Source organism: Myiozetetes cayanensis, unplaced genomic scaffold (assembly GCF_022539395.1).
Source record: "Myiozetetes cayanensis isolate MyiCay16 unplaced genomic scaffold, myiCay2020 scf1, whole genome shotgun sequence".
NCBI lineage: Eukaryota > Metazoa > Chordata > Aves > Passeriformes > Tyrannidae > Myiozetetes > Myiozetetes cayanensis.
Genome location: NW_026086604.1, coordinates 124,209,384 through 124,224,274, shown reverse-complemented (window position 1 = coordinate 124,224,274; position 14,891 = coordinate 124,209,384). Strand labels below are relative to the sequence as shown.

At 35.2% G+C, this 14,891-nt stretch overlaps 1 protein-coding gene across 4 annotated transcripts in view; it reads left to right on the top strand.

Moving 5' to 3' along the window:
• PHF14 (PHD finger protein 14) overlaps positions 1-14,891 on the top strand; it is a 158,055-nt gene that overhangs the window by 32,664 nt on the left and 110,500 nt on the right. For all 4 annotated transcript variants that reach the window (XM_050332587.1, XM_050332579.1, XM_050332580.1 and 1 more), the window contains exons 6-13: positions 1,512-1,623; positions 3,815-3,952; positions 5,681-5,827; positions 9,230-9,500; positions 10,069-10,175; positions 11,588-11,683; positions 13,240-13,335; positions 14,751-14,890. In XM_050332587.1, the coding sequence (XP_050188544.1) occupies positions 1,512-1,623; positions 3,815-3,952; positions 5,681-5,827; positions 9,230-9,500; positions 10,069-10,175; positions 11,588-11,683; positions 13,240-13,335; positions 14,751-14,890 (1,107 nt within the window). The remainder of the gene's footprint in view (positions 1-1,511; positions 1,624-3,814; positions 3,953-5,680; positions 5,828-9,229; positions 9,501-10,068; positions 10,176-11,587; positions 11,684-13,239; positions 13,336-14,750; position 14,891) is intronic.

Sequence of the window (14,891 nt, the reverse complement as noted above, 5' to 3'; positions counted from 1 at the left end):
GGCTAAACAGTGGTAGAAGATTGGAAAAACAGATCACAGCAGCATGGATATGTATTTAAGTAGGTGATAACAGGTCTATACTGAACCCCTGGTGAAAGAGCCAAGGGAAGAAGCGTTTCTCATATCATCATGAGTCTTCTTGAATACAGGGAGTAGATTTTATTATTTGACTTGAACAGAAAAGAATTTTAATCTTCACTGGTGATATATTTCTGTTAAACATTAATGACTGGTAAGATCATCAAGTGCTGAATTAACATACTTGCTAAAGGTCAAACACAGGATATTTCAGCTTGGTTGTGTCTGAAGTCCCTAGTTGTATCCCATGTCATGACTGACACGAGCATTGAGGAGCTCATAGGTTCAAGGTGATAGCTACATATCTTTGCAATTGTAAGGCCATTTTCTTGAATATTTTAAGATAACAAAAAAGAGCAGTCTTGACCTTCTGTCTATCACAGTTTACTCCCACCTGGTGTCTTAGTAAGGAGCAGCAAATAGTTGCAGAATTATGATAAAACTGAAAGATTATGTGAAGTAGTTTGTCTTAGTTAATTTGAGTCATGCAGGCTGTTTCTGCAGGACAGATTTTGAATTTATCCCTGACTGATGGTTTGTGACAATGAGAATTGGATCTTCTAGAAAGTGTTCATGACACGAAGAAGAAGATTGTTTTCTGCTGCAGGGCTCAGTTTTGGTAGCTGAGAGTTTCAGGAGATTAGAAAGATGTCTGTCAAAGGCAGACCAGGCTGAAACCTTTGCCATTGTGTGGTATTTAATTACTAGACACTGAGGTCCAGATTCATGCTGTTTCATTTTCTGCCCTTCCAGATTGAAGATTTAGACTTAGTATTCTGCATTTTGTTTATGGCAAGTGGGGAAGAGTTACAACTAAGTGACAGTCTGTTCATCTGAGTTTCAGATAGACCTTTCTGTAATACTACCCAGATGTGTTTATTACAGAGTAATATTGCTGTCTTATTCACATTGCTTTAAACTAGTTAGTTTTGGTGATATTAACAGGTGTAATTTACAGTGCAAAGTCTAACTGATGCCATGTTTTAAGTACTTCATAGCTCCATGCCTGAAGCTCAGAGTTGCTGTGACTGCCTGTGTAATTTTGTTCTTCCTCTTCTTATACCCTGCCCTATCATGAAAGTGTCTGTCTGCCTTAGCTGATCAGAATGGTCATATACCTTTCATGTTGCATGAAAAGCGTGTGGAGCCCCACGTGAAAACCATCAGAACAGAAAGGTGATGGTACCCCAACCCTTGATCCAGATAGCCAGAGCAATCCCAGTGGCTTTGAAAGGCCTTACTCTGTATGGCTGAACGTCTGAGCTACAGAATTCCAAACAGGCACTCCGTCCCTTCTTCTAATGTACATTTCTTCAAACATGTTTCTTCTAGCATCTGCAACATTTACAAGGCACTTTGAAATCTGCAAATGGTGAGTATAATACAGAATCAAAATGTTGGTAACAGTAACCTGATTTTATCTACTGTTTTAGGTGGGTCCATATTGTTTGTGCCCTCTATGTTCCAGGAGTGGCATTTGGGGATATTGACAAGCTGCGACCAGTAACACTAACTGAAATGAATTATTCCAAGTACGGTGCAAAGGTAAGTTTAGAAGAGGTGTAGTGCCAACAGGTAGCTCTGTTGTATGTTTTTACATATAATAGAATAGCATGCATCTTCCCAACTTTATTTTAATTTTTTATAGCAATTTCACCGAGGTTCATGTCTAAAAATTAGATAAAGTTTGTTCGTTGTTGTTATATCATCTCTCTTCCCTCCATTTCCTTACCACTGTTCTCCATAATTTCTGTCTCTAGTTTTTCCCCAATTTCCCTATTTTTTACACAGATGCTAATTTCTTTTAAAGGCAGGTTGACATCATCAGTGGAAAGTGAAGAGGATTTATGAAATGAGAAATGGGAGATTAAGTTGATTAAGAAAGGGGCAGATGTACATTCAGTAAAAATTACTTCAGAGTCTATATATAAGCTAGAATGAATATAAGTTAGAATGCATACAAAAAGCTTGTTGCAAAGCATTATTTACAAAAATCCAAAGCAACGTAAGCCCCTCAACATGAACCAAAAAATGCCATGAAAATGAAAATGGTTTTATTTTACATGTAAATGTTTTCAATCCAGGCCAAAAGTGATCATGAACAAATGATACAGAAAACCATTGCAATGGACAGAGGACAGCACTCAGTAATTTGCCAAATACTGTTTCTATGGCTAATGTAGAGAGTGTAGAAAAGACACATCTATCAGGCTAACGTGAGGGAAGGTGGTTGTATGTCTGCAGCTCTAATACTTCGTTTCTGCAAAGTCAGTTTCATTTTCTGGAATGTCTATTTGCTAAGCTGAATACTAAATGAAAATATGTAGTTCATTTTTTAAAATACGTACAATATATAAAATAAATTAAAACACTTCGGATTGCCCATGTACAACATACCTGTATCAGGAGCCTGGGCCTGCTGAGACATTTAGTGTTTTTTAGAAATGTTTGTATAAAAAAAGTTTGAAGCAAGCACCCCAGACCCTGCAAACTGTTGTTGCAATGAATCATGCTCTTTAATAACGAGTGATCTGTAGGAGCAGGACAAAGAATTTGGGCATCTTTCTTTTCTGTGAGTGAGGTGGAGGTGACCTGTACAGGTGAGGACTCATTACTCTTGCAAAGTTGTAAATGCTACTTTCTGTATCAAGTATGGAAGTCACAGCTTATTTAGCTAAATTTCCCCCTGCAAAACCAGCTTAGTATAATAGTCTTTTTTACTTAATTTCTTATCTGTTACGTGATGCAGCTACACAGATAAACGGTACCCTTCTAGTGTAATGTGTGGGCCTTTTGAGGTTCTTCAGTCACAGAACTTTCCTTGCCATTCCTTTCTGTTGTTTAACTTTCTACATGGAGATGTTTTCTGTAGGTGATATACACCTTTGCTTTATATTCAACAAGTGGGAGACTTAAGAAATGCATGCCTGTATAATTTTAGATCACCTTTATGCACTGGATAGCAGCACTACTTGAGCAGCCCATGTTTCCGTTTCCTACTTGTGTGCTCATCGCTCTGGTTTGCTGACACAACTGTTTGGTATGAAATTGTGGCGAGGAATGGATCCGACTGAAAAATAAGTTTGTTGGTTTTTTCCAAGTCACATTAGGGGACGTCAGTTTGCTGTGTTGCAAATGATTGTGCCTGGAATGCACGTATCTGAAGCCATAGTTCCTTAATTAAGTGAATGGCAACCTTCTTTACTTATATTTATGATTTTTGAGTATTTTTTCCTGTATTGTCACACGTTTACTGTCATTGTTTATCAAAAGAGCAGCTACATAATTATCTGTTTTTCAGTCCAGAGCACTGTTCTTCTTTTTTTTTGTTCTTTGCCCTCTGAACTTGTCAAACAATTGAGCTTTTGCTGATGAGTAGTGTTTTTTTGATACCATAATATCAAACCTTATATAATATGTATATATATATATACCTTATATAATTAATTGTACTTGAATTGCTTGGGTGGTATTTAGTTGTTTCTGTGAAGGGACATGGAGGATCATATAAAAATTCATACAACATTCCATTTAGGTTGTTAAAACACTTTACTGTTGCTTGTTGAAAATAAAATCAGTAGAGGGGATTGAGAAAGCATGAAGCTTTAAATAGTGTCAGCTGTTGGGAACATACTTGGTTTCTGTACCACACAGGAGTAACCTACCCAGTTTGGTTTTTATATGTAAAATGCACCTGAAATATTTACTGTGGCATTTTCCATTCTTCTTTATAAAGGAATGCAGTTTTTGTGAAGATCCTCGTTTTGCCAGAACTGGTGTCTGCATAAGTTGTGATGCTGGGATGTGCAGAGCTTATTTCCATGTGACTTGTGCCCAGAAGGAAGGCCTCCTCTCAGAAGCAGCAGCGGAGGAGGTAGCTATGGAAAGGATAGAATAAAAGACCTCTATTGAAAGCCTGTGAAGACAACCTGAAATTGTGGCTTTTTTGTTCACAGATCCTGAACACAGTTTTTGTAAATAGGTAACAAGGAGACTGTACAGGGAGAGCTCTTTGTTCACCAAATTGTCCAGCCTTATGAAATTGACTGGAAAAAAGGATAGGGAAAGTTAACACAGCAGTTGGCTTAAGAGACTATCAGTCAATGAATTCTAACTCTATTTCTTGAACTTCACCTAGGGTGACATACTTACCTAGCTGTTTGTGTAATGTAGTAATCTCTGTTTCGTACCAGATAGGAGTTTTGAAAAATTAACTACATTCCTAATGTCAGGTTTTTTCATGCATGTGTTCCAGTATTTTCTTCAAATTGCAGTACAGATATGTGACTTTCCTTGTGGTAACATTAATCTTGGGAATCAGAATGAAAAGGAAATATTTCTAACTTGCTGATAATTTCTTAATAGCTGTTCTTAGCAGCTCTTTCCTGTAATATGATCCAAAGCAATTTAGATTTGAAGCTCCTACTTCCCAGTTCATTTTTACGGTATAAGTACTTTTAGATTGCCCAATTTCATCCTGATATGTATCATTTGGATTAAGTCTGTCATGTTCATAGCTGCTCAATTTAACTTATTGCCTTAGGAAGTACCACAGGTAACACAAATACAAGCATTACTTGCACTGTTGATCTTGACACTTTAGTTTCTGAAAACAGTGGACCACTAAGGGATTCATAAAGGAATCACAAAATACTTTCTTCAGTTAAGCTGATAAATAGGAAGATAGCACATTGCCTGATTGTTGTTGTTCTTAATAAATTATGTATAATGTTGATTCTTCAAACACTCAGTGTGAATTTCTTCTAGACATATGCATTTACTTGCCTTTCCACCTTAAAATGTTCCACAATCTCTGTAATCAAAACATTTTTAATCAAGGCCTCACACAATCTAATTTTAGGGGCTGCTAATTTTTGGAAGTAAGCTGTCACATACTGTGAAAATCTAAATCAAAATAAAATGTACTTGTAAGGAAAGTCTGTGTAGATTTTATTGGTCTATGTTTTATAGGTGGATGAAGGAAAAATTGGTAGGCAAATAATTTATGAATATTTGTATTACTTTATGAAGGTAGACTGCTTCAAGTTTTTCTTCTTAGTCTATACCTTTATGACTGTTTCTACACTTTCAAAAATATGCTGGGAAGGAAATGTACTTCTCAAACCATATCTGAGACATGATAAATCATGTGAGGGTATAGCCACCAAAACAGTTGGAAGAACATTTGAGAAACGAAATATATTGCCTTTGATATTATTCAGAATTGTTAAGCACTTGTAGGATATAGTGTAAAAGACACAGTGAAGCAACAGAAAATTAAGAATACGTTATATGTTAAAAGGATTTATACTTAGAGATTTATTTTGCCTTTTTTTTTTTCTGGAGTGCAAAAATAGTGCAGAGATTGAATAGTTAATGCATTTAAAAACATTTAGAGTCATGCGATAAAAACAATGTAAAACCAGCTTATGTTGTAAATAGCATCAAGATGAAAAAATTGATTTAGAAAAATATATATGTTAAAAACAGGTCCATTTGAACATGTGAACTGATTGTCAGAATGTTTATACTGTTTAGAACCTTTTGACCTCCTATGTCTTACTTTATTTTCGTTCCCTCCCCTTTGTTTTCTCTGAAACAGGATATAGCTGACCCTTTTTTTGCTTATTGTAAACAGCATGCGGACAGGTTAGACAGAAAATGGAAGCGGAAGAACTACTTGGCATTACAGTCTTACTGTAAAATGTCCTTGCAGGAAAGAGAAAAGCAGCTTTCACCAGAAGCTCAGGTATTGTATTCGTGACACAAGTGCCTCTGTTTAATCATCCATGCTAAACAAGACAGAAATAAAGACAATGGAAAAATGTTATAATAGTAGGAAATTAAATGTGAAATATATTGATAGTTCATGGTGATTTAACAATGCAGTTAACTATTTGTAGGTTTTAACCTCTAAGAACAATTCCAAAGTATATATGTGTATCATATATATTTCAATAAATATCAAATATGGATATCTATACTTGTCTGAATTGAAAAATATTACTTTGGTTTTGAGGCAAAAAGTTGGTAATTACTTTTTCATTTTAATTCATAGATTTTGTTTAACATTTTCTTGAAGGTTCTTAGGAAAAAAAGACAAACCAGACAAAAAATTAGACATATTTCTATGTCTAAGTTCAGTATTACATTTTTCCCTTAATATCTTGAACTTGGCAGAAGAGTTTAGCTTGCCTAAAGTATTGCCTGTAGTGATAAATATCCTGTTGATATCAAGATTTCAACCCCTCTGAGGAAATCTGTGTGCTTGCATATGTTTCGATATGTGTTCTTTATTAATTTTCTGATTCTGAAGAATTTATAGCGTAGTTTGCTTCACTGCTTAGACTAAGCTGCATTCCATTTAAAAAACATATCTGTATAGAAAAGCATCTTGTTATCTGAACAAATCCTGGCTACTCTGTTGTAGCAGTTAGCAGGCGCTAAATAATGGAAGTCATTTATGGGAGAGAAGTAACTACCTTTTTTCTGGCCTCAGAACTGTAGTGTGATGATTGGAAAATGAATTTCCATAATATCAAACTTTTTATTTAAAAAAAAATCATACCTTTCTAGTTCAAAGATCTTTAAATAGAAGAAGAGAATATTATTTTAAAATGACCTGTGCTGTTGAGAATGATTTTGAGCGTGAGCAAACTTATCATAGAAGCATTTTGAATAAAGTATTTCTGTGGAGTATTGAGCTTCATGTAGCTTGATTTAAAACTGATTTCATAATTCTTACTGAATACGCTTAGCTCTCAATTACATCAAAATGCACCTGTGTAGGGGAGACATCACAATGATATGATTACTACCCAACATAATGGTAAGTGCTTGTTGTGCAGAATTAGTTTGGGTACAACAGGGCTTATTAACTCTGCTTTCAGGCATATATTATGCACTGATGATAATGCTGATAAGTTCCTAGCATTTCTGTCTTTTCCTTCTCTTTCCCCCAAACAAAAACCCTGCCGTTTTTTAATCTAAATTATTTGGATTAAATGTTTTGAAATGGAAAGAATGACTGGTGAAAACTGCGGGTAGAGTTACTTGGCATGATGTCATAGGTAGCTTGCAATACATACGGTAACTTCCATACATTTTGTACAACCACTTGTTTTCACTATTGATGGCTTTGGTATTGTATGAATTTTCATTAGTATTGTGTGTATATCTGAGTTTATGTGGATGAAAAAAATTGGAAACTTGAAAAATACATATCCATGTCCAGTTGGATGTACTGGGATTTTATGAAATGTTTGTCTTTGAGTGGTTTCCGTGTCATTAAAGTGCAAAACTGTAAGGGATACTTAATACATACTAGAAATGTCTGACTGGAGAGTTTACACAGAGTGTGTCTAAATTCACCCCTTACCTTACCATAGGTTGTCTGCATGAGGAAGTTAAAATCCCATCAGTAAATTCAACCATTTTTTGTTAAGTAAGAATTTTATCTGAGAAATAAGAATCTTGAGATAGCTTAGTCTGGGTGAAAAAAAGGATTAAGAAGTAAATATAAACATATTTATATATGTATATACATGTTTATATATATCTGTAATGTGTGCATACATATATGGACAAATAAAAGGTCGTTGCCAGGGGATTTTTTTGGCTTAAGCAAGATCTACAAACATTGACCTAACATAAATAAGTACACAGTTGTAAAACAAAGGATATTTGATGCCTTGTAGTCCAGGCAGGAAGAATTGAGACAATAGCGTGACCCAAGAAAGTAAATCCCTCTAAAGAGTGTAATAACAAAGCAGTCTAAGACCATTACTGCTCATTGAAAGGTGTTTTATATAGAAATACTTTATTAAAATATTAATTAAAAAATGTATGTTCCTTGAGCAAAGAATATACTTGAAAATTACTTAAATCCAAGTAACTTAACTTGAGGATTCCATTTAGACATTAGTCATTTTAATCTTTTATCTATTCCTGCAATAAGGCTCAGGGTATACATTTGTATGACATCTTAAATGACCTCAAAGGTTTCAGAACTGAGCATGTAATCAGTAAAGAAGCATCTTAGCTGAGGAAGCTGTGATCCATCCTTGGTCCTTCCAGTGGAGAATAAAGTGAGGTGTGGCTGGTGCCTGCTGCTCTGGGTCCAAGAGAAAAGCCATTGGGGTCAGAACTGAATTGTACATCACATTTACCATGTTTCTTGGTCATTAGTGTTCAAGACCTAGCAAGGTAATGTGTTAAACTGTCTCCATATTAGCTTCAAGGATTCTGTTTGTAATCAATCAGAGGTGTTCCTTAACCATAGCCTGTATGTATATGCACACTTTTTTGCTTTTGTCTCAGGAGTATCTCACACCATATGGTGGGGCAGTCACATTAGTTTAGTTTCTTCTTTGTGCAGGCAAGTAAACAACTTCAAGCTGATAGTCAGCTGGAATTGTGCCTCTGAAGGTTTGTATGTTGATGTCATTTTCTGCCAGAATTGCCACTGCATAGAGTTCCCTCAAGACAGTGTTTTCCAGCTGTCAGTAACAGCTTGATCTTCTGGGGTAGATCTCCCAGATGTTCCCAAATATGCAAATGTCATCAACAATATATATTGTGAGCTTCTCTTGTCTACTTTACTTCTGTTTGGCTTGTGCTTTTGACAAATTGTAATTAGCAGGTTTAACATTTATAAGGAGAAGTGGCATTGAGAAAGGAATTCCTATGAAATTATTTCAAATATGGCAAAAATGTTCCTCATCAACTTTTATTGCTCACATAGATAACAATTTAAAATGTATCTAAATGTATTTATGATAGGTCAACCAGGGCTTTTTCCAGTAGTGAGTTTTCACAGTCCCATCAAATTATCATTAGAAGGAGTTGTCTGAAAGCCAGCAGTCGTCTGTGCTATTTTCATTGATGGGGAGATCTCTTCAAGAAATGTGTGCATAGCTCCAGAACCTAGTGAAAGGATAATGACATTTGTGTATGCATTTTGAAGTAAAATGAAAGGTCTATTATGAATGGCTGTTTCTTGAATTGTAGAGTTCTGGAGTGAAAATGGCATTGATTAGATTGTGCGGCTTTTGAAATGAAAATAAAATGTGGATGCATTCCAGATTATAACTTAAAGCTAATTTCGGATTGTTCCTTTTGTGTTTTTAATTTGTGGAATTCTTTATTGCAGGCTCGGATCAATGCCAGGCTCCAGCAGTACCGTGCCAAGGCGGAGCTGGCCCGCACCACCAGGCCACAGGCCTGGGTTCCCAGGGAGAAGCTGCCGCGACCACTCACCAGCAGCGCTTCAGCCATTCGCAAACTCATGCGCAAGGCCGAGTTAATGGGAATCAGTACGGACATTTTCCCAGTGGATACCTCAGATACTAGTTCCAGTGTTGATGGAAGAAGAAAACATAAGCAACCAGCTCTTACTGCTGACTTTGTGAATTATTACCTTGGTAAGGGTGAACATGGCTTATTTTTCTCAATGAAAAAAATATCACTTTGCTACATTGAGCTGTCCTAATTCACTGACTTTTTTTATTTTACTTGTATTTAATGGTTACTAATAGATAGATGTGAATTGTGACTTTGTTTTATGCTTGGTATCTTTATTTACACAGAAAGTTATTTTTTTAAAAAGACATTTCAGAAGAGAATAAAATCTTTCAAGTATAAATAGGAGACTAAACTGTCTTTAAGGAGGGAATAGAAGCTCAGGTACCTTTTGGTATAATATTTTTTTCTTTAAATCCTCCTCCATTTCTATATAGAATAGCACGACTTTGTAACTATTTGTTAGGTGACTGATCAAAGCTCGTAATTTAAACAGTGGCAATATTTATGCAGCAAAATGTAAATGTCATGACTGTTCATTCTACTCAGTCTGTGTAATAAACCAGTAGGCTATAGTTTTGTGTCTTTGTATTGTTATGGTTTTATACTTCCTATTGCTTTTTCTTTTACTTCATAAAACTTAAAAATATATATTCAAGAATAGGAAATAATGCAGTTTTCTTTAAATAGAGAGAAATATGCGCATGATTCAAATCCAGGAGAATATGGCTGAACAGAAGAACATAAAGGATAAATTAGAAAATGAGCAAGAAAAGCTTCATGTGGAGTATAACAAGGTGAACTAAAAGGGATAATAAACCATTGTGCTGTTTTAGTATTGCTGTTAACTTTGATAGCATTTTTCTTTCCATGAAAGAAAATGTCTTAGAATGAAAGATGCAAACTATTGCTTCTTTTAAAGTAATACTTTAAAACATATTTCTTCTTTTAAAAATATTCAGTAGTCTGTCTTCCCCCATACAAGTAGAATCAGCTTCTGAAATACTGTATGTTGACTGGACACAAGCTCTTTAACTGACCCCAATGAGAGCTCCAGTACGTGGACAGACAGGTCCCTCTCAGGAGTCAACCTGTGTCATAAGGTCCTTCTTTTTTCCCTTCTTTGTATGTGTTTCATTTGAGACTTCAAGGCAATAGAGTCTGACTCTTCGTCTCTCTCTCTTTTTTTGTTTGTTTTGCTTGTGTCTAATTCGAGGTTCTTTTTGAACCTGCTTGGTTCTTTGCTTGGAGCCCTATTTGATAACTGGCAATCTAGGATACTTTGAGTGTTACTTATGAACACAACTCCAACTCCAGTTGTGTTCATCCTAGATTTAATGACTTGACTAATTTTTCAGATGGAAATAATCAGTATTCACACAACCATAGCATCCTCTACATGTTTTTTTTGAGTGTAACAAATTTGTGGCCCATAAATTATCGCATTACTCCACCCAAAATATTGCTAATATAATTTTTTAATTCATCATCATGGTTAAAAAAGAATTTTTTGCATTTTTACTTAATAATAATTATTTTTTAAATATTTAAATATTTTGAAATTTAGAAATATTGTCCTTTCTGTGACAGATGACATGCTGCAATTCTTGCTGAATCTATCAAGTGATGGTTAATGATGACAAAAAGTGGTGTAGCTTCTAATTCTTGAACTGTGTGTGTTTTAAACGAGAACATATGGAAAATGTAGCAGCAGATTCATGTGAACTACCCAAAGATGATAAAGGCAAAGGAAATTGTGTATGGGGCATTTAACATTGTGCATGGGCTTCTGGGTGGCAACTAACAGTTACTTACAGAAGGAAAAAAAAAACGCCTTTTTTTGCCTGTGTCCTTTAATACATTTTATCTCTTTCTGTGAGTGTGAGTGCGTATTCTTTAGTATGGCAAAAGAGAGTTTTAATCAATTTATATTTTCACTTGTTATGCTCTCTACTTGACTTTATGAAACCTTATTTTCATGCTGAAATGCTTCAGATCTTTACAAAACAAATGACTGCCCCAGTTTTTGATTTACTTCTCTTTTATTACTGAATGGTTGCACTGATCTCAGGTATATTGATAAGAGTTTCATTGTTTTTATAATCCCACAATAAATTAATGCACCCTAGATAAGTAAGAGGTTGAATACATTTTATTAAATAACTCTTAATGAATTTTTATTCCTGTTTTTTGTCCTGTAACTTTTCAGCTGTGTGAGTCCTTGGAAGAGCTACAAAATATGAATGGAAAATTACGAAACGAAGGGCAAGGCATTTGGGCTCTTTTGGGTAGAATCATTGGACAGGTTGGTTGGTTCCCTCCCCCTCTCTGTGCTTTACAGAAGTAAGGCAGAACTGGTTTTCCAAGAATAGCCCTTTTTGTTTCTGTTTGTCATTTCTATGGCCAAGTAAATTGATTTGATTTGATCAGACCCAGGCTTTACTCTGGGGATAATGCTTTCTGATTGAAGTACCTAGTCTTCTGCAAACCACCTACTGGGAACCCATAGCTTAATTTTGTTGTTGTAATAGTGTTCTTGTTTGCAAAATTCTTTCATTTGGTGTAAGTGATTGACCTGTCATTTGTGATGAACTTAACATGAAGCGTTGAGTTAATCCTACTGGTTTTGTATCCATATTTTCTTTAGCTACTGAAGGCTTCAAATAATATGTTAACTCTTTCTGGCTTTTGTAAGAGAGAAATCCCTTTATATGCAGTGATGGTGTGCAACTGGACAAAGCAGAATATTTTGATGAAATGAATATAAATATCTAGGACAGTAGAAGATTTGGATTACTTCCTGTTACCAGCGATTATCTTTGTTCTCACTGATATGGGAAAAAAGAGAAGTGTATATTCTTGCAGTGTTTTCAAATAAGGTTTTTGTCAGAGGTATTAAAAGGCAATGTCGTTTTGTGTGTGAGAGGGAGATTGAAATAATTTCCAATTACAATTCAAGATTGAAGAAACTGCTTATTGTGAAAATGCAGTCATACAATTAGGTCACAGTTTTGTTGTGCCCTTTGGTACTGCTGCGTCTGTGCTGCTGTTCAGAATATGAACCTTACATTTTATTTATGTAGTAGTACTTCCAAAGATATGCAAGCTTTTTCTAGTTCTGTTTGTCCACCCATCTCTTCTACTTGCATAGAAGAATTCTCACATAATGTATCTTTTGAACCAAGGATATTTTTCTCTCCTTTGACTAAGTATTTAGAAATATATTTCCTAATGCAAATGTTACTAATTTAAAAAAAAGAAGAAAAAAAAGAAGAGTTGAGCAGAATTCATTTACACAGCTTGCATGACATTTTTTTTCCAGTTGGTTGAACAGATGCAGACCCACGGGACTGCTGAGAAATGACTTTGATAGATGGTTGCTGTCTGAGAAGCCAGCATACTGCAGATTAGTAGAAATCCGAAGAGAGTCTCGTCTGCTTTGTGGAGGGCTTGGTCCAATAAGATAATTTTTCTAATTAACCTATCGAGCACCAATGTAACTGCAATGCTGCGGAAAATAAACTGCCTCAGTGTTCTGTCAGATTTGTGAATTTGCCTTTGCTTGTTTCAGTTGCTTAGACAAATGAATCCTTGCCCATCCCTCTATTGGAAGCTTAAAGAATTCTAGAAATCTAGAAAGCTAGAAATCTTTCTGTGTGTTTTTTATTGAATTGAAAAAAATGAGTATAAGATTATATCGCAAAATCATACTGGGATAAATGTGTAGTTGCTCTTGTCTGTAAAATAGCTAGCTAAGCAATCTCCCACTCATCATTATTTGTCTGTCATACATTGAGATTGGAGTGGTGTTCTTTAGAAGTGTCAAGACTCATGTGTACTGCATTTCTTCAAATTCAATAGAAATTGAACATACCAGCAATTTTACGGGCTCCTAAAGAAAGGAAACCAAGTAAAAAGGAAGGAGGAGCACAGAAGACATCTACACTTCCGGCCGTACTTTATAGGCAAGTAATTAAATTGTGACAGAATAGTAAGTTACAGTTTCAGAAAGGGTTCAGAGAAAATTGTTTACTTCAGTTTTTAATTAACAAAATGCTTTAAAGTTGTCTATATGTTTTTCTTACTTTTGAGTGCTAAGCTGAGCAGTGGTCAATTCTTCACCCTAGCACACATCAGTAAGATTTGAGTGTTTTTGCTAATTTGATGGCAGTGCTTTAATGGCAAAGGTAGCTCTTTGCATCTGAAATAGAAAGGTCCTTTTTCAATGTGATGTGAAAATTAAGTGTCATCCTGTTTTTTGAATGCAGTCATCTAAGTGGATGATTTTATGAACAGTGATCATGCTGTTTAGTCACAATGACTGGCTGCATAAAACACTTATCGTATGAGAATTTTTACTTTTTGCTCATACTAAGTTACTCTATTTCTATTTTTATTAATTCCCAAGAATATGAAATATATTCACTTACTCTGTCATTGTTCCAACTTCTCCCCTTCTCCATAAGCTGTGAAGCTACTGACTGGGTTTTTATTAAGCCTAATAGTGTATACTAGGATTCCAGAGCATGACTGTGCAAAGTACACGTTGTCTTGGATCTTATTCTCTCACCACAGCTGAGAAGCAACATGGTCTGTCCTTATCTAAGAGCAGCAGCCAGGCCTCCAACCACAGCAAATGGTGTCTTGCCTAGCTAGAAGGCTAAATGAAGATGATTTACATGAGCAAAAGTTAATTTTAGTGCTGCAAGAGATAGAAATTAGGAACATGGTGGTGGGCTGAGGATTTGGCAGTTTAGATATGTACAAAAATAATAGGAGTCATGCCTTACTAGTTCTGTTTCATTCAAATCCAGTCATTTAGTTTCTCCCATGTGAATACCTGATCTTTTCAAAGTAAGTAAAACTTCAGTTCCAGTAAAATAACAATAGAAAGAAAATGTAATTTGCTATGAGTTGTTACATTGCCCAGTATAACAACAGCACAGACCTGTTTCAGGGTGGTTACCTGAATAAGTATATGATTGTTATAACTGATAATAGCAGCATAATTTTATATTTAAGCATTTGATGCTTAAGTTTTTTATGAAGTTTTTTCCATTTGCCACTGGTACATTTTGTTGAAGTACTGAGAGATTGCTTACTTTTTAGAAGTCCTCAGAAATTTAAACTGAAAGCCATTTGTTTTGTTAACTCTGTTAGGTGCCTTTTATGCTTTACTGTATATAAGTAGAAGCTCCTTAAAAAACCCTCAAAAATTACTCCATAATTACTCCAAAAAGTAATTATGCGCTTAAGAGATACATTCAAATTGAAGTTGCCACATATTTGTATTGAAACTGGGGAATGTGCTGGGGTGCATCATTTGTTCTTCATGATTTCAAATGTAATTGTAATGCTTTTCTGCTATCTACATTAAAAGTTGTGGAATTTGCAAGAAGAACCATGACCAACACCTGTTACTACTGTGTGACACTTGTAAACTCCATTATCATCTTGGTTGCCTGGATCCACCTCTTACAAGGATGCCAAGGAAGACCAAGAACAGTTACTGG